This window comes from Venturia canescens, chromosome 1 (assembly GCF_019457755.1).
Source record: "Venturia canescens isolate UGA chromosome 1, ASM1945775v1, whole genome shotgun sequence".
Taxonomy (NCBI): domain Eukaryota; kingdom Metazoa; phylum Arthropoda; class Insecta; order Hymenoptera; family Ichneumonidae; genus Venturia; species Venturia canescens.
In genome coordinates, this window is record NC_057421.1 from 47,609 (window position 1) to 74,154 (window position 26,546).

At 36.6% G+C, this 26,546-nt stretch overlaps 1 protein-coding gene across 10 annotated transcripts in view; it reads right to left on the reverse strand.

The window, feature by feature from the left end:
* Glut1 (Glucose transporter 1) overlaps positions 1-26,546 on the reverse strand; it is a 123,957-nt gene that overhangs the window by 26,293 nt on the left and 71,118 nt on the right. For 6 of the 10 annotated variants that reach the window (XM_043432998.1, XM_043433006.1, XM_043433001.1 and 3 more), the window contains 4 exons: positions 25,907-26,119; positions 22,354-22,578; positions 21,465-21,604; positions 16,086-16,115 (listed from right to left, as the gene is read on the reverse strand). In XM_043432998.1, coding sequence (XP_043288933.1) covers positions 16,086-16,115; positions 21,465-21,604; positions 22,354-22,578; positions 25,907-26,119 — 608 coding nt within the window. Of the gene's footprint in view, positions 1-12,527; positions 13,198-13,822; positions 13,989-16,085; positions 16,116-16,744; positions 18,371-21,464; positions 21,605-22,353; positions 22,579-25,906; positions 26,120-26,546 lie in introns of those variants that run through there. The other 4 variants (XM_043433004.1, XM_043433003.1, XM_043433002.1 and 1 more) reach the window with 4 other exon arrangements.

Sequence of the window (26,546 nt, forward strand, 5' to 3'; positions counted from 1 at the left end):
AGGCAGTCCTCCCTCAAAATTCTGACTCGGAACAAAAAGGCCGACCTCAACTATTCTCCCTGATACTAGCAAGCCTAACGTATATAAAACCTATCCTATTTCCTTGAATACATGGGATATTGGTGAGATTCGACGACGTATCGATCCCGTAGTCCAGGATCCAATCCCTAACCTATAAAAATCTCCGAATTGTTGTTGCACGGGACAACAAAATTTTATAAAATTCTGAACTTTGTGAAATTTTTCATTTTTTTAGCGTGGTTTAGCACGGCAACATTGTATCGCCTGTACTGAAACTCCTTAAATGAAGGATATATAATAGGGTGGTCCTTATTTGGGGTTGAAATTTTTTTTCTTAAATTCCCCCCCTGGTTCGATTCTAAATCACTAAAAAAGACACCACAACAAAGCTGTGGTCAGTGGGATGATGGGAGAGGGTGCCGGCGAGCCCGGTCGTTGTTTCTACTTCAGTCAAATTTGTGTTTGCTTTATCTTTGGCTGCTATTCTTTTTCTATGTATAAATCACGTCGAGCCATCCAAGTGTACTCGAAACCCTTGTCAATTGTCATTAAGATTCAAGTATTTATTCAACATATTGTGACGTAACGTCCTCCGGAAGGACCTGAATCGACTCGAACTCGAACATAACCTCGAAAAACATCGCGACGCGGCGCGATGTTTTGACCGAGCGCGTACAACGACCGGTGAGACGCGTCACTGCTGGCCGGCGGCGGCCGTACTGGAGGGCAATACAAAGGCCCGATACAAGCGGCGGAGTGCGACACTAGCGGCGCCGCGTATTAAAAACTCGAACTATCATATTTTTTTGTTTTATTAATAAAAACTAAACGCGATTTCGTAAAATTATGTAAATAGGCTCAAAAGATGCAGAAAATTATAACGAATCGAAGGAAAGTAATGAAAAGATTATTTCTTTTCGAAAATTGGTGTTAATTCAAATAAAACAAGACGCGTGTTTATGACGCATGCGCAGGTAGAGCGTTGATGGGCTATAGGACGCGTACGTGACTTTTAGCGAATATAATTATTCAAATCGTATTAAACTGAATAACAACGCTGAATTATAGAAAAAATTAAATAAGAACGATTCAAATGGAAGTTTTTGTTGTTAAAAATCACACAAAGCAGAAAAACATAAAAAGCGGTAGTCCGCGCATCGTACGTTAGTCCGCTCGACCAACAGTAGAGCGCGAATCACGGCAACGAGTTAATCGAAAGTCCCGTTACGAAAAGATGCGCAGAACCGATCTGAAAACCGAAAATTCGGCGTTTGATAATTTTATGGTGGGGACACGGGTATAAGAAGCGCTGCGCGACTCATTCGGCAGGCAGTCCTTCCTCAAAATTCTAACTCGGAACAAAAAGGCTGACCTCAAACATTCTTCCTGATTTTAGCAAGCAATCTAATCTATCCTAATTTTCCTGGATGCCTGGATTCTCGGAGCGATTCGGCGACGTCTCGATCCCATAATCCAGGGTCCACCCCTAACCTCTAAATTTTCCAAGCTTTCCGTTGCATGGAATTTTCGGAGCGATTCGGCGACGTCTTGATCCCATAATACGTGGACGGCAAGTTACCTTTAACTTTCCAAATGCTCAGACTCTCGGAGAGATTCGGCGACGTTTCGATCCCATAGCCTGGGGTTTGTTCCTTAACTGAACCTAATTTTTTTTTTTTTATTTTTCTTTTGCTCGCTATAATCAGGGATGATTTTCTTGTAGATAATTTGTACTTTTGTAAATTTTTTCTGTAAATGATTTTTCTTTAAATTCAAACTTGTTGCAACTGAGTCCGAGTTAGACTTTTCTTATTTTTGTAAATTTTGTAAATTCCGTAACATCATCGATAATTCAAGAGGTCGCGGTACGAATTTGAGATTATATCGCTTCAAATTAATAATAATAATAATAATAATATTTTTTTGCATAAAATCGAAAACACTTTTGGATTATCGAAACTTTTTTCTTTTTATAAGCGACAAACACGTAAATTAAAAATTGTTCAAATTCGAAACGGCGAGTGAAACAAAATTTCTCACAATTGACAAGCGCGATCGCGAACATTTCACGACAACAAATCAAAAACGAATTTATCCTGTAAAATCGATCAAAATTGAATAAATCGGAATTGTTAAATTTTTCAAATTCAAATTCCGCGTTCTCACGTTTCTTTCATACCTGCTCCTTATCCATTAAGGTAGCTCGAACCGACGCGTGGCGGCGTTCAGGCCAGGGGTCGGCAAGAGCGTTATGTTACAATATAGTCGTTGAAAATTCGAACTACAATATTTTCCCGTATGCCCAGGAATAAATCATCAGATGAATTTTCATTCTTTGCTCCTGAATTATCTTTGAACTTGATAAAAGACAAAACATCACTTTTATATAAAATGCCATTTTTTCAATCGATTCGGACTTGCCGGCACCATTTCCCATCATCCCACTGACTCCAGCTTTTTGATGGTGTCTTTTTTAATGATTTGGAATCAAACCAGGAGGGGAATTTGAAAAAAAATGTCAACCTCAAATAAGAACCACCCTAATATATATATATAATATAGTATTGTTTGTTTAACAGAGGTGCGAATCGCAGCGACAAATTGTATGTAGAGTAAAGTTGGTGCATAATTAACTGAAGACTTATGATGCACACCCGCCGCCGCACTGGCTCAATAAAGTTGTATAAATCAGAATGAGTGAATGCGCGTTGAAATTGTCGATCGGTATAATAAAATTGACCCATGCAGACCCATCATCTTCGTTCCAAATGTACGTCTCCGTATAAATTGATCTCGGTCGGTAATTTTGAAATATTCTTACGAATTCTTTGCATATTCCTTTTTTTTCATCAATAATCATCTCGGTTTTGATAGAAAGTTATGCTTCGACGGTATCTAGTAATGCCCAATTGTTGATATCGTTCGTGTATGGTGTAGTACTTATCGGTGAGCATGATGATATCGGATACGTAAGACATAAGAGCGTCTCCTTGGGTAAAATTCATGACGAGCGTCTAGCTCCTCGATCTGTCTGTAATACAATAATGCGCTGTATCGATCGAAGCGGTTCAAATTTTTTTTCGACCCATTTAAAGTTGTTATAATCCAACTTATTGTTTTGCTCCATCCTTCTCTATCTCTTCAACAATGGTTTTTCATATGACGCAGGAATTGAACAATCGCGTGGGGGAATGTGGGGCAAAATAATGGCCACTCATCAATGAATTCCGAATTCTGAGGCAAAGCGACCCCAAGAAAAACATTCTTTGTTTTTCGAGAAACTCATAGCTATTTAAAACTAAGAGGATAAAAATCATATTGTACAAATTGCTCTGAGCGTAGATGCCTATTTTATTATTCTATGATTGTTGACAAAAACCGCATTTACAAACGATGTCATCGTTATTATAACACCTGCACTGCAAGGTGTGAGTCTATTTTGGGCGCATATTCCGTAGCAACTCCGTAGTCCTTCATTCGGTAAAAATGTATTTTCACCGCTTCTTGAGCGGGATAGTTACTTCGCTTCAAAAAAATCATTGAACCAAATTCGGAAAAAAAAAGGATCGAGAAAGAATTTTCGGACTCAGCGATAGTCGAAAGACCATTTGTTCTTCGATGTATTTAACTGAAAGTTCATTTTTCGCAAAACGAAAAATTGAGCAAAACATATTTTTAATTGGCTAATTTGGGCTAATTTTTTTTCATTTTATCCGAGAGAGGGGAGTCCGCTGTGCCTTGGTTCTGTGCTCACTGACGAACCTGGACTCCTCAAAATTCCTTAAGTAGGCCACTTTGCCCCATATTTCCCTGTATTCTTAGTAATTACATTGATATTTGATGCCAATGATTCTTGAAATCCTCGTAGAATCAATCACAATTTTTGACTCTCAACTACCGCGGTATACAGGCTAAGAGACGGGAGTCATGTCCCTGACCGAGATCATCCGCTTCCAAGATTTTATTGTGAAATTTAAGGTATGATATGTTCTTTACCGAAATTTCCGCTGAAACCAAGCATGATACTTGACGCGACGTGATGAAAATGATAGGTATTGGTAGTAGTTCGTCAAGAAATCAAAATTTGGAACGGAGCAATGAATGTCTCATCCTTGGATTGAATCCCTGAATAATTTCAAGCAATATAGGCACTATATAGGCATAGAGTCGGTTGCTTCAAAATAAAATTGATTTTTTTTCTTGTTCTTACTCTCTCAGATTTTAGTGTTTGTTGAAAAAAAAAATCATGTTAAAAAAACTTTTTATTCAATTACCATGGGAAAATTTTACCTTTCGGTAAAAATGGAAATACTCTTAAGCTACTCAATATTTTTTTGCGATTTACCCAAAGTTCCTTTAAGCTTACCAAAACCCTACGATGGATTATACAGGGTGTTCCATTTTAATCTTACACCTGACTTTTCTCGGAAAATATTGCTGGGATCAAATATTGTGTGGAACAAAACTTTTAGGGGTTGAAGGGGGACGTATGATAAAAATTGGTTTGTGGATCCAAAATTCAAAATGGCGGCGTTAGAATGGCCGACATGTTTTTTTCGAATGGAAACATAACTTTTTTTCATCACCAAAAAATTTTTCAGCGCAAAACCAAAAACTTTTGTTGAAAAATTTTTTTGATTAAGTTCATATTTTTCAAGTAAGAACATCATTTTCAACTATTTTAGAGGTATCCAGGATGTACCGCGAAGAGATCTTTAACGTACCAAGTGCAAGTGCGTTTGCGTGTAAGGAGCATATCAACGATTTCGTTGGGACTGAAATCAGCCATTGTTGGTAATTTTCAGAATTTTCCTCTAATTTAAGAACTTTTAAAAATTTCGAGAATCAAGAATTTTTCTCTAATTTCAGAACCTTTACAAATTTTCGATTTCATCTCTTGCTAATGGCTGCGGAGTCAGACTACGTCAGTACTACCAATGATGTTTTCTTTAATCTCTTACAAAGTAAACTTACCTTTAATCGTACGCGAGGCTTATGCTTAAAGATAAGTACACGCAAGCGAGGCTTACGCTTAAAGATAAGTTCACGTAAGCGAGACTTACGCCTACTTTTGAGTTGTAAATCAGAGAAGAATTTTTTATTTTAGAAGTCATTGTGATCGCCCACGGATGAAAAATTAATTGAAACGCTTATCTTCTGACTCCGCAACCATTAGCAAGAGACGAAATCGAAAATTTGTAAAGATTCTGAAATCAGAGAAAAATTCTTGATTCTCGAAATTTTTAAAAGTTCTTAAATTAGAGGAAAATTCTGAAAATTAGCAACAATGGCTGATTTCAGTCCCAACGAAATCGTTGATATGCTCCTTATTTTAGGGAGTTGTCGGGGCAATCACTTCCGAGCTGAAAATTTGTATCGACGTGAATATCCTGATCGTCGTCACCCACCACGGCAGACAATCCAAACCCTTGAGCAGCGAGCGAGGGCAGGTCGGATGATCCGCCACCGTCGACATTTCCCAAACGTCAATAATTTTGGTGGATTGCATGAAGCCCGAAACATGGCTATTTTAGCCATGATAGCAATTGATCCTCATTTGAGTCCCAAAGTGATCTCGGAACGACTGGGGTTTCCCAAATCGACAGTGCACCGTGTATTGAGAGGTGCGAAACTTCACCCGTACCGACTACAATTCCACCAAGACACTCCTAATCCAGATCCGTTGCGAAGCGTGGCGTTTTGTCGGTGGGCGTTGAGACAAATCGAGCGATCCAGGGACTTTTTTCGATACGTTATGTTCAGTGATGAATCCACTTTCAACAACCGTGGTCAAGTGAACCGATGGAACTTTCGGTATTGGTCTGATCAGAATCCACATTGGTTGAGACAGATCGATCACCAGCATCGATGGAGTTTGAACGTATGGTGTGGTATTGTGAACGGGCAATTAATAGGTCCCCATTTTTTCGAGGGAAATGTGAACTCTGTCCGTTACCTTGATTTTCTACAAAATGAACTGCCTCTTTTGCTAAAAGATCTGGATTTGGAAACACGTCAACAGATGTGGTTTCAGCAAGACGGTGCACCCGCTCACTGGGCTCATGTTGTTCGAAATCATCTGGATACAACATTTGGTCAACGGTGGATTGGTCGAGACGGTCCTGTAAATTGGCCTCCAAGGTCACCAGATCTTACGTCTCCTGATTTCTTTTTGTGGGGGTACTTAAAAGACGCTGTCTACCGTCAAGCTCCAACAACACGAGAGAATATGAAGGAGCGGATAAAAGCTGCCTGCCGTGCGATCCCGAGAGATGTTCTCCTGCGCACAGTTGATGGTTTTGAGAGAAGAGTTCAGGCATGTTTAAACATGAATGGTGGGATCTTTGAACATCTCTAGGGAGGGATCAGAGTACACTCACAAGGAGGGTTTGGAGTCCGAAAATACTGCGGTAGTGACGAACCGCAGAGAGACCTAATCCTTGTGAGCTCGTACCTATGGGCATAAAGGCATTGCATGCCCCTCTTTTTAAAAAGAGTTGAAAAATAAAATGAAAATAAAAAACACACATACATGCACCTCCACGTATGCACGCATATGCAGACGCACACGCAAACGCACTTGCACTTGGTACGTTAAAGATCTCTTCGCGGTGCATCCTGGATACCTCTAAAATAGTTGAAAATGATGTTCTCACTTAAAAAATATCAACTTAATCAAAAAATTTTTCCAACAAAAGTTGCTGGTTTTGCGCTGAAAAATTTTTTGGTGATGAAAAAAAGTTGTTTCCATTCGAAAAAAACATGTCGGCCATTCTAACGCCGCCATTTTAAATTTTGGATCCACAAACCAAATTTTATCAAACGTCCCCCTTCAACCCCTAAAAGTTTTGTTCCACACAATATTTGATCCGAGCAATATTTTCCGAGAAAAGTCAGGTGTAAGATTAAAATGGGACACCCTGTATAATTAACATGTACCTATATAACAGACACAAAAACTACCTGAAATGTAAAATTTTTTTATACTGGCAATGAATTATGCATTTTTATTTGTTTTTTCTACTCGATTAAATGATTTCACATGATTTAACTTTCCAAAATTTAAAAATGTTCAATAATATTGCTGAAACGAAAAACTTACTCAATACCAAAGGGTAAATATAAGTATTCCATTATCAAGAACAGAAAGCCTCATTTTCATACTAAAAATTTGTTATAGTTGAAAAAAAAAAATTTGATGGAGGTTGTAATAAAATTTCCATTATTAAGAAATGTATGATACTAACTATGAAGCAGCTTTTCAACGTTTTTTCAGAAAATTTCGTTTCGAACAGATATCAACGTGTAGCCAATCTTATATATAGGCAAATCAATCCAACCACGTACGAAAAACGAATTCAAATGCATAACTTTTTAACGGTAAAGGTAATTCTGTTATATCACATAGAATTTTTGAAAATTGAAAACATTAGTTTTGAATATCTATGCGTAAATTTTGTTTGTCATCGAGTACTAAAATCTGAGGGGGTAAGAGCGAGACTTTGAAGCACCTTAATATAGAGGTATCATAATTAATAGAAATGGGACTCTTTCCCTGGGCGCAACAACGCGAAATAAACTACCCTAATGAATAATAAATTTGATCTAGAACCGTAACAATTGTACCAACACATTTGAAAACGCCGATAAGCCTGTTCCGAAAATGACTGAATATAGAAAAGATTGTAATTAAACGAAATGGTAAAATAGTACGAAAAATTGTCCCATTGACGAGGTTTATAGAAATTTGAGAGAGATATTTAACTGCGAATACATGTTGAATCTGTTTGACTATTACCCTTTTTTTGTCAGAACGATATTATCGATACTCGGCTGAAATTTATTAACGAAATAGTATAGTGTAGCGTAAAAGTGAAATCGTGTGATCAGACGCCCCAATTATATAAGATCCCAATGCCTCGTTTCATTTGTGGCCGTCGAATGACAATGCGCATTACGTATTTTTCGTTTTATTTGGGACGCACAATCGATCTTTTCGCTCGTTCAATGGTCAGCATGCGGAAATAAAGCACGCGGAAGTCAACCTCGCAAAGATACATCAGCTCTCCTTTCAATTCTCTCGTCAACTGCTCCTCCGTCCTTTGTCTTTTTGTAAACCAATGTATGACCTTCATCTCTCCGACATATAGGGGAGATCGGGGCAAAACGGGATATCCGAAAAATTCGGGAAATTTTTTTGACTTTTTTTCTCTACTTTTATATTTGTCTGAAAATGAATGAAAAATATATTTTTTCCAAAACATCATGTTTTTTTTTTTTTAATTTCCACTACTGTTTATGAGAATATTCGCAGATATAGGGGAATGTGGGGCAAAGTGGATACACCATGAGCAATTAAGCTAGATGTGTCGGTTTACATATGTGCTGTCAATTACTTCTGTGTTTAAAAATTTATTTTTCACAGTCATTTTTCATAATCTGTCAAAAAAAATTGTGAGACAAAGGGGACTTCCCCTTGAAAAAAATGCTCTACGGACGATTTTGACTAGATGTCTTGAATGTACGGTGAAATTGAATGAAATTTGAATGAAAAAAAAAGAAATAGCCTCGTGTGGCCACTTTGCCGCAGTTCCCTTATTTTGGCGGACTATCATCTGTGGTCACACCAGCACACAAATCATGTGCCCACTCCCACAAAACTTTACCACTGAATCCATGATTCGGTGAATGAAGAATACAAACTTCTATAAAATAAAAATGCACCCAAAGTGCATTAAATGAAAATTATTAAAAAAAATATTTCACAAATTTTTGAGGGAAATTGCCTCGGAATTTTTTTTTTTAATTGAAAAAAATTTCAGCACATTTCTTGGTTTTTGGGAGTAAAAAATAGACGTAGCTTTTCAAATGACTGAAAAGTTCAATATTTCCTTAGGTATCCTGTTTTGCCCCGTTCTCCCCTATATATATGTAGATATGACGGCAGATTCCAGGACATTTATATGTTTATAGCAGTGTTTACCGGAACATTTGGCAGGTTCCAGGACAGTCCTGGAACCCATTTAATAAAATGGATGGCAAACGTTGCGCTCCTTGGCTGGGCTACTCCGGGGATTTTGACCTAAAAATTCCGTCTCCCCGGCGCGAAGCGCGAAGCGCCGGGGAGACCCACCCATTTACTTTTCAAGAATTTTTTTCTTTAATTTTTTTAATTTGAACAAAGAAAAAAGAAAATTCTTGAGAAGTAAATGGGTGGGTCTCTCCGCTTCGCGCCGGAGAGACGGAATTTTTAGGTCAAAATCCCCGGAGTAGCCCAGCCAAGGAGCGCAACGTTTGCCATCCATGTTACTAAAAAAATTCCAGAATTGTCCTCAAAACTGCCATATGTCCTGGAATCTGCCGTGGTCCTTAATTGAGGTTGACATTTTTTTTCCAAATTCCCCCCCTGGTTCGATTCCAAATCATTAAAAAAGACACCACGAAAAAGCTGGAGTCAGTGGAATGATGGGAAATGGTGCCGGCAAGTCCGAATCGATTGAAAAAAAGGCATTTTATATAAAAGTGATGTTTTTCTGCTGGGACCGGTCATTTATCATTTTATTCGAATCTTTCTTCCTTTTGTAATCTCTGCGTATTTTCCTATTATAGTCTCTGCGACATAGAATTTAACTATCACACTTCCCTGGGAAAGCCGACCCCGTTCCGAATATCATGTTTCGTGCCACAGCGTCCAGCTAAAACGATATTCTTCCTGATATCTTTTAAGTTTTCTTGGCATAGCCCAAGCCACCATGACTACAAATTCTATCCTTAAATATTAATCTTCTTAAATAATCATTATTCTTTAATAACTTTCATATAAAATGCTGACATAGCACATCCGATGATTCAGGATTTGTATCTTATGGCGAGTTATTCATCAAAATTCTTTCGGCGTTGCGTTCGATTTTCTTTTGACAAACAAATTCTCAAAACAGTTCTTTTATTCTGTATCTCTCAACATAACGCCTGACTATCACGTTATAAAAAAAAATTCTCAGATGTAAGAATTCACATCAAAACACCGACAAACTGACATAAGCCTATGAAACAAGATTACTTCGATTCATCGGCCTTCAAAAAAGGCTGTTCTTGAGCAATGAATCCCGAAAACGACAGATATAGGGGAACATGGGGCAAAGTGGCCACCCACTTTTTTGGGGCATTTTTGAATTCTGGGGCAAAGTGGCCACTCACGCAATTCCGATTTCTGGCGGGGCACAGAATCAGTGAGAATTCTATGTTTTTTGAGAAATTGATAGCTATTTGAGGCAGAGGATGAGAATCATTTTGCGAATTACTGATAAATGTCTATTTTATTTTAATTGACAAAAATCGTACTTATAATGGACTTGATCTTCATCAACACCTGCGCACAAGGTGTGCGCCCATTTTAGGCATGTTTCGCAGCGAATTCAATCTTTGGAGGAATGCGAATGAAGTTGATCGCAGAAAATACACGCAACGTCCGCCGCAGACAAGAATTTTTCTTTTTTGATGATCTCTTTTTTCTTACTCACTAGATTTGCGCGATACGACAGACTCGTGATAATGGCGGTTTTCCCACGATTTGCCCCCGATAAGAACGGGCTTTTGCCACTGGTAATGGCAAAATTTATCCAAGTATTCCGACTAATTCTTTTTTCATCCCATCGAAGGAGGGTACCTACTATGCCTCGTTTCTTTTCGGTTTATCGCGGCCTTCAATGTTTACAACGTCTATTTAACCAGAAGTGACAATTATTGATTTTCACCGCATTTGAGAGGGTGGCCACTTTGCCCCAAAATTTTTTTTTTTCAAAATTCGAATAATAATGAGGTGGAATCAGTTTGGGGACATAAAAATAAGTAAATGACCATGTGCTACCCGAAAAAACTCGTTAAATTCCTTAAGTGGGCCACTTTGCCCCATACTCCCCTATAAATTCAGTAATACCATGCAAATAGAACCGTTTGCCTCCAGGTCATGAAGAAAATATCAGAGGAAGTAATGATCTAGAAATTTTAGAAAATATAATTCTCTCCACAAATAGAATAACGATAGAAAAGTTGTCTATTATCGAAATTCAGGAGCAACGAATAAAAATTCATCTGATGATTTATTCCTGGGCATACGGGAAAATATTGTAGTTCGAATTTTCAACAAGGGTTTCGAGTACACTTGGATGGCTCGACGTGATTTATACATAGAAAAAGAATAGCAGCCAAAGATAAAGCAAACACAAATTTGACTGAAGTAGAAACAACGACCGGGCTTGCCGGCACCCTTTCCCATCATCCCACTGACCACAAATTTGTTGTGGTGTCTTTTTTAGAGATTTAGAATCGAAACAGAGGGAGAATTTAAGAAAAAAATTTCAACCCCAAATAAGGACCACCCTAATATATATATATGTTGATTTTTCGAGACTCGTGATAATTCAACAACATCCTCGAACTTGTATTTCTACGGGAATCCTCGTAATAAAGAGGCTCTCTCAGTCTATCGCTCTTGGATCGACACTGATCGACACAGACGTTGAAAAACAATAAATATGTGGTATTGGGCGCAACGCGGAAGATGCTGCTAAGAAAGGGGGGCTCAAAAAAGAGAAAGAAGCTCCATTAGCCCTGGTACAATCGCACCCTAAGAAGGAAAGCAAATACTTTATTGATAATCCATTTGATGGAAAGGAAAAAATCGATAACACGCCTCATCAAACATTACTCGTAAGCGTCTAAATCATGCAATCGCACAGCGATACAGCGCATCAAATCTCGTGCCAGCTATCAATAGCACAACAGTATACTTATATGTAAATCTGTACAAATATAGAAAGAAACGAAATAAAACACGAAAATAGATCAATTGCAAATAAGGGAAACAAAACACAACGAATATACCTTTTCTCAGACGCATCAAACACTATATTTGTGTTTGTTGTTGGTTTTCTCTCGCATGAACCGAGTAAAAGAGTAGACATGCGATCTGAGATTGGCAGCTTTCCACAAACAATGTGTATGAAAAAACTTAACAATTCTTCATTTACGGTAGAACCTCGTTTGAAAAAATGTCTGTAGGCCAATCTCGAAATCAGGAGTAGACGTTTTGGAGCCGGGCATCGCAAGCAAAACAATTTTGAAATTTGTCGTTGAACGCGGCTACTCATCGTCGAGTCGATGTTCGCTTTGACCAACGCGTTGTACACACACGATGCATGTAGGTATATATAGAGAGCAAGCTCGGTGGAGATAGCTAGAAGATACAAGTGGAAAATTGAAAAAGCGCGAGGTTCCACCGTATATACCGCCGAGGACCGACAATTCTTCGGAATGTCGGGCAAATATACACACACACATATACATATATATATATATGCGTAGACGCGAGGTTACAAACTTCCATCGGCCAACCGATTGCATTTCAATATAGTTTCGTTGTATATAATAAAATTATCGGTCCGCACGAAAGAATTGTTAACACGTTTTCATTGAATAAAAAAAAATAAAAAAAAAACTCTAACCGAAATGAGATATTCATTTGAATAATCGAGGTTCGAGTGTCAGTGAAAAGGCTGATCCTTTGCAAAAGAGACATTGTCATCGGAGTCGCTGGACGACCGCCTCGATCTCCAAATGGCATATCTGCAAGCTCGTCGTACTCGCTCGACCCGGAACTCGTTCTCGGAGTCCTCGTACATTAACGTAGACTGGATTCACGAACGATCGACGTTAACGTTCCGGGAGAGAAGGCTCTCTTCCTATGCCGAGGCTGCTCCGTTCTCAGTCAGGTCGATCAACGATCAAAAGTCCAGCCCAACAACGTCCTTCTCCGTATTTAGATCGAGGATGCGGTCATGTTCGGAGTCCAGGTCGAATCGCGGGTCGTCGTTCTTTGAGTCCGGTTGGAGCGAGAGGTCGTTTTGCTTCGAATCCAGGTTGGATATTGCAACTATGGCCGCGACTTTAATTTTTAACCTCGGAATAAGTAAATTTACCGCTCTGGTTGAAGCCTTTCATCAAAAAAATACACAATGTCATTTAACATATTCGTATCGATCCTCCCTCCGCGAGCTTCTCCAGCTGTGCGAAGAACCTTTCACCGACTTTTCATAGCCTTTAAAGCGACCTCTCCTCCAGGGAACTTGCTGCCTCGAACACACGTGAGACACGAGATAATTTTTGACCCGCCGGACTCTGCGAACAAGACCAACGTCAACCCGGACTTGGTCGAGGCGCAAGAATAAGCGTATTCAATGACACTTGTACTACAATTACCGATGACATCTAAATTTTTTACGTCCAATGCAAATAGTATTCCGACCCGCGGATTCGTAAAATTTCTCATTCACCGATTGAACATTATTAAACGCGCGCGATTATATTCTGCGCTGCTCGTCTCCGCATATAGAACGATTATATAATTGACTCGCACTTTTGTATACTATTTTCCATGGAATAGTTTGGAAATATCTACGCATTTAACCATCTATATCTTGATGGAAAAAAAAATCATTCGTGCCGGATTCAATTTTTCATCAATCACGAGCTCATTAATATGCGATTGCAATTTTGATAATAATTTGATATTCAAAGTTGATTGATTGAAAACAGATAATGGCCTGCGTTTGACCAGCTACTCGATGCGTATTACAAAAGGATTGATGGATTTTTAAAAAGCCGGATCTTAATTTCAGGCCACGTGATACAATTGATTACACGAAAACAATGCGGTTATTGGTATCGGGGAAAAAATTGGAATTGTATATATATATAGAAAAAAGAAAAAATTGAGAATTCGAAATAAAATCGAGGATCAGTAATAGAATCAATGAATTGCGATTGCTATTTGGCATTGATCGGTACATGGAGCGCAACTGTAATTAAATACGCCGATCTCTGCATGCGATTGATTGCAAAAGTCTCCGAGCTGTATCAACTGTTTTTCGGGACTCTTATGTAAGACTGGACTGGTTGACCTCGAGTTACTGAAAATTTCGTTTTTTTTTTTATCTCTTGTACATTATATGCATGTTATTATATACAACGCAAACACACGCGCGCGCGCGCGCACACACACACACACACACACACACGCGCGCGCACGCACGCACGCATGCATACAAAGGCATTGGGAATTTTGAGACCAGCGCCCTCTAGATAGCTCTCACGATCAAAGAAATAGATATTTTGAACTATTGGGGCAAAATCTCGTGACTTGTAACGCGGAAATGAAAGCCTATGAAACCTGCTGCTGCAATATAACCATCGATATCCCTTTATTCGAAGGGAGTATAGCTCCGACGTTGCTTCGATATTGTATTTTTTTTTTCAATTCCTCGAATCTAAAAAAAATCTTGCTTCGAACTATCGTAGAATACTCTCGATGAGCGGTAAAAGGTACTAGCTAAGGGGAGGCAGCCAATATACATGTGTTACATTGTATTATTAAAATGCCTACATAGACACTTGGGATTCGAGAGATGGATACGCTCGCTTTTAGACTGGTAGCACATTCGTGCTACGTGTATTCCCCCGGAACATTGGTCACAGCGGTGACATATTTTCTCACGCGCATGCCCTCACTTATATATTTCCGTGGTATTATCAGATTTCATGAGATGTTGATCGAAAGTTCTGATAGTGCGATTTCTCGTTGAGGGTTATTGCATAAATATCTCAGTATTTAAGTTAGTTCCGGAGGGCGTCACAGTCTAAATTCGTCAATCCTCCCCGACAATAATGAGCCTATTATATATACAGAGTGTCCGCTCATGGTAAATCGAACATATCTGTCGTTGTCGATAAATTTTAAAAAGTTACATGTATAAGAAGAAGAAGAAGAAGAAAATAAAAATTGAACAAATAATTTGTATTCGCTCGTCTCACGGAGTATTTTCAATTTAGAATTATACTTGACACCGGCGGTATCCGCGTTACAAAGAACTTTATTTCATAATTTTTTATTTTACGACAAAAATGATTTTCGTCGACAGAGACCTTATTGAAAATCGGACGCTCCGTATATACGGAAAATATTCAAACATAGATAAAATAAAATGTCCGTTTCAATGTAGATATCGAGTTCCGGAAATTGAAATGAAAATCAATTTTGATGGTATACATGTGCGTAATTTTACGAGAAATTAATCAGAAAATGTGAAGTCTAGTGGTACCGCTCGCTCCCTTCCCCCCAAAAAAATAATGTCAAACATACGTATATCGTTATTATTATTATTTTTTGTTTCAAGATTCGGTAAAAGAGTAAAAAATAGAAAGATGATTTTTAACAATAGCGTGGTTCATGCATGCAGCTATGCCAAACGTAATGTATCAAGAGTATATTGATAATAATTATCAATTATCTAGATTATTGAAATTTACTATGATGCCACAAATTATTTTTCTTTCGTTCGTTTCGAAATACAAATCGTACAAGTATTTGGATAATGAAGATTTATTATCATGTATATATTTATAATATATGTATGCATAGGACATGCCAGTTTTTTGTCTTTCGCGGATGAAAACTTAAAACACGAACGGCAACTATTTCTTTCCCTTACTCGCATCTACAGTAGCTAAAAAAATAGCGTGGGATTGTTCTTTCAATTATTACCAATTATTATTAATGTTATGGAGTTTGACGCGCGGGTTTGACGCTCTACAAAAATCGAGCTATAGACATAACATAATTGGTTGTAACGATTAAAGACCCTGTATCCTCTTGTTTCGTTCCAACGTGTTTTTTAATATAATACAATAGATCTCAAAGATGTAACCCAAACACGTGATAAGAATGAAAGAATATTCGAATCGCTAATCGCGTCCACTCGACAGGATTTTCGAGCTATTTTTCATGCACGAAAAAACCGAAAAAAATATACTTGGTACATAAACGTCTCTAATCATAATATACGTATACGGCTCATCAATAATGTTTACATAGCACGCAAATTTTTACGTATACGTATAGATTACTATTGAATCGATTACAAAGCCATCATAACCCAAGTTTAATAAAAAGTTGCTGTTTTTTTTTTGTTAGAACTTGTTTTTATATATTTTTTTTTTGCAGGACTCACCCGTATAATCTGCTATCCCGTAAGCTGCTCCTGTTCAGAAGATAACACAAAGAAAAATAACAATTACGGCAATCGTTGTCCCAAATCGTACATCATTTTTAAATCAAACATTTTTTATCATGAAAATTTCAATTTTTGGCAAGTTTACACGTAAAAGTAAATACACAACTCGCCGTCCCGGGATCAATAGAGCTGTAGTTTCTGAAGATGAAACGACTGGAAACCAAGTATTCATCGCTTTTCTCTTTTCTTATAATATTTGATTTTTTTTCGCGTCCCTTTTTTTGCTTTCCGTATACTATTTTCACTGAACACTAAAAAAAATCGGAGAATTGGTAAACCACGAGCGCAGTTTTTATGAAACAATCCATTATTGTCGTTGATTCGATATACATACGAATGAGCGATTCATATTTGAAAAATTTGTTAATACCGCTTTGGCTCGGTGCTGTCGTCGTTCCCAGCAATGAATACATAAGTGACGCCAGAATTCAAAATCACATCTTTTGAAAATAGCCTAATGATTATTGATCAAATTCGAAAACACATTTATGATTTATTTCACGAGCGAATTGGCTCGTTAAAAAAATAATAAAAAAATGTAATCACAAGAGGAAGGAGAAATAATGAGAAATAATACAATTATAATAGACATTCCATAATAATTTGAAATAATTGTTTATTCATACAAATAATACTTTTACAGAGTAAGCCGGACAAATAAAAGTAATAAGATCGAGAATAATGATACCAACAACAACAACAACAACAATAATAATAATAATAATAATAAATAATAATGATAAAAATAATAATAATTTTATCGTATAACGAGACCGCGTGGATGTATGATATGAGGAGATGAATGCAAAAGTGGACGGATTTCCTACCGGAAATAATAAAATAATAATGTTGATACAACTTTTCGAATCTAATACGAATTGAACACACAATTTCCCAACTACTACTTTGTTATCATTTATTCCTGTGCACTGTGTAATTCTTCGTCGCATATAAGCGGCGGTGTGACTATATGATTGATTTGTATGATCCGGTTCAACGCACCCCGTATCATAGTTTACGCGAACGAATCAATTGATTTCTCGTTGCAGTCGCTATGCGTGTTCAAGTCAAAATTATATTCGCTTTTCCTTCGATATACATGAGAAAATTTTGCAATTCGTAGAATATATGTATACCTATGCAGTTAATCAAGTTATATATTTATGGGCCAGGATAATTATTGGGAATGCAAAAAAAGTTTTGTTTTCACATTAAAACTTGATGAATTTTAAATCGTTTTTTTTTGTACTTTTTTTTTGCAAAACAATAAATTTCATTGAATCGAATAAGGCATTTGAACGTTTGATTTTTTTCAAATCGTTCTAAATACTCGAATGTTTCGTCTTGAGAAAAATTGATCGTATCGGTGAATGAGAGTGAAAAAAATAAGCGATCTTCGTTTTATTTAAAAGATTCTCGTTATCGTAAATTGACAAATGATAAAATCGTCTCGTGACGCATATATATACAAATAGCGTATAGTACAGATAACAGCAGAAGGGTTTCAAAAATAATTCATCTATTTCCAATAGTTCTATAAGCGAAAGAATCTATTGTTTCCTATAAGAAAGGAAAGTTAAAAAAAATATTTTCTCAATGTCATTAGAAACAATTATAATATAACTCGTATAGAGACGAAAACTTTTTGTGCAAAGAAATAATGTTCCAAAATTTTCTCATCTTTCGTATCGAATTGTTGTTGCGGGTGCTTCGATCAACGAATATCGAATTTTCACGCGAATAACTAGCTATACCGAGGAGAGGAAAAAAAACTAAAAAAAAGTTGTACTCTTTAAAAAAACCTCAGTCGTAAAGCTTTTTTGCACAAAACATCATAAATTTCCGTAAATCTTTTAAAAGATATTCAACTTGCACACAAATGGCAAGGTCCCGATTAGTTCGATAAAAATAATTGATTTGAAAAAACAATTCGATATTTTGTCCCGACAGAATTACCAATGTTTTCTTATATATTCGTGAGAACGCAGTAATATTCCAATGATTCACAATAATAAGTAATGAGATATAGAACGATTGATCCCACTATAGTATTAGTTGCGCTGACTTGCTTCCACAAGTGTTACCGGAACTGGTTGTTGAGAAAATGCGACAAATAAACAAAAGAGAAACAAAAAGTAGCGTTTCGCCAGACGAATCAAAGATAACTCGGAGGCTTGCGATGTTGAGCCCATGTAGTCAGTATTCGATTGATGTACTTGTACCTTGGTGTACGAATAAAAAACATATACTTATATGCATGCGTGTATACGTATTTCATGTATATATTATATACATATACCAGGGTGTGTACAAAAAACATTCATAGTTTTATTTGCTTGCATCCGAGAATCAGAGAGGGTGAATTGTGATTGAAGAAAAGAGATTCGAGCAGATGCTAAAGCACAAAATCGAGTTGTTCCAGGTGCCCCATACTTAGATTGCGTTAAATTAGTTATCCCAATGAGCAATTTTCCTTTCAAAAACGGACAGCCTTTAGTCAAACGGACATCAACATTTTGCTTCAATAAAACAAAATAAAATATTTTCTAAACCTTAAAAATTTGATTTTTTTCCCTTCCAATGATCAACTTATTGAAAAACATTTACTCAAGTATATAATCCCATCCATCAGTGATGCTGGACCGTCGAATAATACTTTTATTAGTCGTTCAACTTTGAACAGAACAACAAATTATAGATAGAAAGAGAATCCGATTTTCTAGAAAGATCTGATTACCAGTGACGTAATCGTATTATTTTTCGCTCAAGTTTTTTATTAGGGGAAGAGGGTATTATTTTTCTAGCACTGTTCTCACGAAAAATCTAGGAATGCAATACAGTCCGAACTCTGCCTGAAAAATTCTCAATTTTATCACTGCCCCATGATTCAACTTTTATTGTTGGATGCAAGCGAAAAAACGTATCGATTTTTTTTCGCGCCCTCTATGTATATATGCTTATACATTAATAGGCATCCTGGCGTAATTCGATCCGCACGGTGAGACACATATTTCTCTCTAAAACAATCATAACGTAATTTAAGAAGAGATGGAAACAAGTTTGGCGTAGACAATTTCGGCTTTTAATGAAATTTTAATAAAAGCAAAATACGTTTTCGTCCGATCGTGTTTTGATAGAGGTATGTAGTCCTGTCGGTGCAGGTTGGTCATCATACATTCAAAGTAGGATTGAATAAATCCTTTTTGTTCTCATATAGACATACATTTTATTAAATGTCTACGCGTTCATCATTTTGAAAATGAAAAAAAAAGTTATTCCAATGATTCGAGCAGTAGTGTCTGCTTTCTCTCTACTTTTTTTTTTCTATTTTTGCTTCCTCATAGAGGAAGCTTTGTGACGATGGAAAATTTATTTTTCCTGTTTTCAATCAATGTCATTGTACTCAAAATGTTCTAAAACATCGAAAAATCATATCTAAAAAAAATGTCCGGGCGCGCGCGCGCGTGTGTGTGTGTGTGTGTGTGTGTGTGTGTGTGTGTGTGTGTGTTATGGCATAGCAAAATTAAAACGCTCATAACTCGAAAACGATTTGAGATACAGGGCTATCGTTTTGCACAGTTGTTAATCTATACAAGCTCTTCATTCTCTGATAATTTTGTCAAAATTTGTAAAAAATTACAAATCCTACGACGTTTTGAAATTTTCATACAAAGCTTGTCGACGCTCTAACTTTCGAAAATTTTCAGATTTATTCATAATTTTTTTTTTTATAAATAGACTATCATGATAGGAAGGTTGGTATAGAATTTGCAAAATATCGGTTGAGCGGTTCAAATTTTATGACATTTTGAATTTTACGAAAATATGAGTTTTTCAAAAAATCGTCTAACCGCTTCAATTTTTGGAAATTTTGTAAGATATTGTGTATAAGTCTGTACTTCCTCTATATTTTCCAGCAGAGTTGTTTGAATTATTTAATTTCAATGTGAATAGGATGAAAATTGAAAGTTGCAAACTGTTTTTTCTGATGGCTCGTCATTTAGTTTTTTTTTTTATGAATTTAAACAAAGAGATAAATTAAAGTTCGTAAAAGAAGGTAGAGAAAATACATTAATTCCTTGTATACAAAAAAATGCTGCAAATTAAAATTTGCAAATTGCTTCCTCAAGATGGTCAAGATGCACGATGCTCGAAGCTTCCTCTATGAGGAAGCCAAAATGAAAAATATAGCACCTCATAGAGTAAGCTTTGAGCATCGTGCATCTTGACCATCTTGAGGAAGCAATTTGCAAATTTTAATTTGCAGCATTGTTTTGTTGTTAGTCTGTCATCAGACGATCGCGCGGTCTTTACCTCTTTGACATCGACTCGTTGAGAAAATGCGCAAGGCATTTACCAGCAACAGTTTTCATACGAAGCGTAAATTAATGTTCATTTTTTTATTAATATTCGCATTCCTTCAGAAATTATTGATAAAACAGTTATTTCGCCAATGAAGAGTAGTTGTCACCTTAATTTTATCGACTAAGCCACCACGACAAGATTACCTAACGCTATCAAATCAATCGGACAATTTGTTTATCATCAACCAAAAATGATCGCTCGTATATGGACTTTGTAAAATTAAATGAAGCCTAGAAAATATACAACACCGGCCGGGGCTCATTTCAACCGGAAAAAAGTCAGTTTATCCCTGAATATTGAGATAAACTACCTGGACTTGCGAATAATTCAATTTTTTATGCGGTTCGAACAGCCGTGGCTGCCTTTTGTCTTCTAAAATAACAGTATATGTGTATATATAAACGTACACGGGCACGCATTCATTTAATATTTTGATAGATATAATTTTATAATGTGCATTCGATGTAGTGCGCTCATTCTCATAATCTCAAGTTTTACAGTTCAACAATAATATATCGATTATAATATGTTTGAAACAGTGACGGTAGCATATTTCTTATCGCGAAAGTATAGCATATACTTATATGTAATATATGTGATGAAATATACTATAGCAATTGCGAGAAATAAATTCGTCTTGTCAAAAAATGAGTAAACGAGCTGGGGAGAAATTACGATTACATGCGTGATAAATTATAATCTATTGTTCGGCTATCCAATGATAATAATATTCCGAATGAAAAATAATAACGAAAAAAGGTGTTATAGTGAAGGAAAAAAATAAAGATTAAGATGAATAATGAATGTAATATTTTTTTTTATTTTTATTTTTTTTTTTTGATAGAGGAGACGAATAATAAAAAATGAACGTGAAACGGAAAAGACTATTTCTCTATTGATTTTCTAGTATACGTACAGGGTATCATGGTGTTTTGCTTTTTTTCATCATACCTGTCATGACCATGCCTGAATAAAGCTAAAATCTCCTCGAAGGTTTTGTTCTTGGTCTCGGGAACCTTCTTATATGTGAAGATCCAGAAGAAGGCGAGGCATGCGCTGAACGGTAGGAACGTATAATTATCAAGGCAATCCTGTAATATACAACGATTCCATATTATTCCGTTGTATTTTAATTTGAAAACTGAATCGATTTATAGGTATTTACAAATTGGGACGATATCGGGGTCGGTGAGCAATATTTTTAATATCAACCGGTAAATTGATTTTTTGAAAAAAAAAATCTATAGGAATGTTATTCAACATTCTTTGAAATATAATATCGCGTTGTAACCGGAATAACGGTCGAATCACGTAATTAACGTTCATGGAATATAACCAAACGATATAACAACCCGAATAAAACTGTAAAAACTTTAGGAGAAAACAGATTGCGGGGGGATGGAATAAGCCCTAAAAAGGTGTTGGACTATAGCACGAGAAGAACGATTAAATTGGCGCTTAAACACTTTTCTTCAACGCGAGTTCATATTCCTTATTTAGTCCCAATGTTCTCGTGCTTGTAAAAAATCATCACACCCGAAGCACGCGGCTCGTCAAAGAATAATTTCGCGGAACGAACGAAAAAAAAAAATTAAAAAAAAAAAAGAAACATAAAAGATTGTATTTGAGACTAAATTGATGGACGACAATAAACGCGGGCGTTTCGTTTTCATAAGAGACTGAGAATATTTTTCGATACGAGCGCCGCATGGATGGTTAGTGTAAATGCAGAGTAGGCTCGAAAAATAAACAATGCCAATTTCGACTGATAACACTGTGGGATGAATAGATGCTAAATCGTATATATACACATGTATAAATAAAAAATGTCAACACTGACCATCATGCTCGGAAAAGCAATACCGACGATGAAGTTTGCCATCCAATTGACAAGAACGGCAATGGACATTGCAGCTGGCCTTGGGCCTTGGGAGAACAATTCGGCAGTTATCATCCATGGTATGGAGCCAGGACCGACCGCGAAAAAGACAACGAAGCTCAGGGTCGATACGACCGAGAGATAGGACATCCAGTCGATCATTTCCTGCACGTAATTGAAAAACTCCTATCAGGCCGTAGAATCGAGTTCATCTTTCCTGATCAGCCGGAGGAGCTTTTTTCGTACTTTTTTTACAAAAAGAACTTTTGCACAAATAATTGAAAAGAAAAACAACAATGAAAACGATACGGAAAAGGGAAATTATGTAATTTGAGGGAATTTTCCTGAATAACTAGGCAATTTTTTGTTCCGCACGAGGTGCTTCAACCGGTTTCTACTATAATATTATTTCGTTGAGGAAGGCTGAAATTTTTTGTCGATTTCGAAAAAGGCTTTTGGGATTTCACGGGGTTTTGATATTTCAGAAAATACGTTATGGACTAGGCCGCATTATCCTTATAGGGACCGTGCGTGAGCTATAGAGAGCAGCACTACAGTCGATGAACGCGCTCTCTCGTGTCTGAATATGCAATTTTTCTGATGATATTTTGACTGTATATCATTGAAAATAATTAATTTTTCGGAAAAAAATAATGATTAAAGTAATCAAATACGGTTTTCGTCTGATCAACAATGATCGCATTCAAAATCAAAATGATGTAAAAGGAAAAAAACTGTTTGAATCGAATGACGTTTTAAATGTCGTCGAAACAGAAAGTTTAGTGGATGAGTTGACTGGGAAATAATAAAATTTAACTGATACTTCAACGTCTCAGCGTCGAAATTGTGCATTAGAGCACTCTCGAATGCAACAATATTTTCTCGATCGAGATATGATAAAAAATAATAATTTTATTTTGTTAAATAATGCGAAAAGTAATAATTCCGATATGCGCCTGCTTCAAATTGCACCTAAGAAGTTTTGAAATTGGCCGCATATAGTGACACTGTAGACGCTGCGCACGGTCCCTATACGTGCTCAACGACTCTGCGCGCACGTGCATACAAAGATGAACACTTGTCGCGTTATATGCCTCACATTTATGCGCACGCGCGAAGAGTCAATCCGTAAAATATGGTAAATATCATATAGCGTTGGATGCGGGTCCGAAATATAGCAAAGGAATCGTTAGAAACGTAAAAATAATCGGTTGGGTTCGGGGAATATCTCGCGGGGGAAGTTTGTTCAGATTCGTCGTATTCGTATCAATGCTCACGTGTGTCATCACGTGTGTCGTTTCTAGCATGCACGAACTTTGCATATAACTCACAGAATTAATGAAAAGTTTTAGCCTCCTCCGCGAGTGTGGATGAGCGGTGGTTCGATGGAGGAAGTAATCTGATCTATATATATTTTCAAACTCTCATTATTTAATTGACAGTTTCTCGGCTTCGAATTCTTCTCGTTCTGCTTATTTTTTGCTCATTGATTACCAGCAGCATCAATTTTACCGTTCTTACTTTCATCCACTCGATCTTTTTTTTCAACAACACGTCACAAATAAATCTCATCAACATCATCATTTTCTTATATTTCAATTTCTTTGGGTTTTCTGCCAACTCTTACTTTTCGATTTTTGTCAATGTCGTTGCAATTGTATTGTGCAGCGTGCGTATTAATAACATAAATCTTGATACAGAGTGTTATTTGGTGAAATATAGTATAATGGTGTGAAGATCGATAGTATACTATTATATTAAAAAAAAAAATGATGAAATTCAGTGCGTACGCCATATCGAAAACAAGTTGATCTCGTTTATTTTGCCTCTCAAGCCGTGTCTATGTATTGTCGTATGATTATTATTAGATAGATATTGCTGAACCGGATGAGTGCCAGGAAAAGCTGAAAGCTCAACATTTGTACCTCCTCTGTCATCGAGAGATCGTTTGGAAAAAAATTGTTGTTCGATATGAGTTTACTTGTTTGAAATGTAAATTTAAATCGTGAGCGCGGGATCGAGATTTTTAATAGATTCATTAAAATAAGAAATCGATGATACAAGTGAGTATACAGTTTCGCGCGAAGCGCGATACATGACGTTAAAACTCTTTGTACAAAAGGGCTTGCGGAGCGTAAAAACGAAAAATTGAAAAAACTTAATATGGTTGAAAACTGAATAAAAGTCTCCTCCAGACAGTCACGAAAGAGGTCAATTTGAGGGGGAGGAAGGGACGAGCGAAATTAAAGAGAATTGAAAAAAAAAGAGAACGAAAGATGCGGTGTGTTTTGTGTGGTGTGATTTTTTCATTTTCTCTCATTTACGGGCATTGTCGGGAGATGAGAAACAAAAAATCGTATGATCATCAGTGGGGTGTACGAGAAAAAAAAATTGCAAAAATTTAAAAAGCGCATGCTTCATTTGGGATTTTTTTTACCTACTTGATCGACGTTAGCGAAAATTTATTACAATTCCATTCCGATTCACGATTCGTGTATCGAATTGAGAAAGTAATAATATTCATTTATCGTTCTGTCCAAATCGACGATTGTGCTTTATTATTATATTTTTACATAGCGGTGATTTCACGCAGTTGGTGCAGTGCCGCACTCCAGCTATAGCAAGGGGGTTAAAAAGCATTATGACCGCGCGGCGATCCCCTGCACACTCGTTATTCAGGTGCACCACGGGGTATTCAACTTTTAACGTCCAATCGTTTCTAAACTTGAACTGTTTGCAATGAATTTTTATTTTTTATTTTTTTTAAATCTCGCTTGCTCGTCATTTAACTCTGTTCGTTTTAATGTCTGCGTGAATTTTTCAGGGCGTAAAGTTGAAATTACATCGCCGCGTCTTATAATTCGTTTATTATATTTATACTATATAGAAATCATGAAAATTGATTGAATAACGAAATATTTATCTTTTATCAGTCCAATAGCAAATTGACGATAAAATATATATATATATATATATATACTTTTTTCGTATTTTACTCATAATTGCGATCGTGAGTCTGCGTGGGTACACGGACTTTCGAGAAATGCCTTATTTTCGTTCTTATCTAATTTTGTTTCTTTTACTCGAAATAATTATCTCACAAATGTCCGTTTATCAAAAGAATTATTATCGATATAAAAAATTCATCGGATCTATATGTTGGATGCGCTATGAACAATATGTGTATAAATAATGTTTTGTGAAAATAAATACACGTTTGTAAGATGCCAAATATCGCTTCAATTTACAAATCCAATCACCAATGAGTATATTTCTTTCCAAATGAACAACCTCGTGCTCTCGAAACAAGAGAAAGAAGAAGAAAAATACATAGAGCGTATATTCCGTAATCCGTAACGACGACGATGGTGATAGAAAACGAAATTGGGCGATATCGAGTCCTCGAAGCGAAACTACTTTCCGGTCGCAATTAATCAAAAAAGTAATGAATTTTCAATTAAATCGAATTGGAACAAGCGAGTGGTAGAAAAAAAGAATGGACGTTCGGACTCACCTTTATGAGAAACGAAATAGTGATGAATATGGAAAAGATAAACATGCCACCAAGGCCGTACAGATGTAACGTTCGCCTTCCTGTCCTGTCCATTAACGGGATGGAAATCAACGTCATACACACCATTATCGCACCTATACCGATCGTCGCGAACTTGGCACTCTCTTCCGACAATCCAGCACTTTTGAAGAGATTCGTCGAGTAATAAAATACCTATTGAGAATAACAAAATGAATATATTATCGTGAAACGTCGCAAAAGGTCGGCACCCGCTGTATTATCGTGGTGCGTACCGTTTGAAATATATATATATATATAATCTGGCTAGGTGACGTTAGAAACTTCAAACTGCTGTAATCGTTGAACGATTGGTTCTAGGCCAATTACTCTAAGGACTTTTTTTGTAGGGAATTCAATTTTCTACAAAAATACGTAAGTAGAATATCTGTGCATTTTTTTTTACAGATGATATGGAACAATGTTCACCCAAGTTTTTTTTTCACGTGTTATTCTTATGGAAAATTGAAGTATGCGGTGGGCCGGCCGAAATAATTTTATTTCGGGCTGTTCTTTCGGTGTCGAAAAAAAAATATCGATTTTTTTCGACACACCCTAATATATATATATATATGTTAAAACG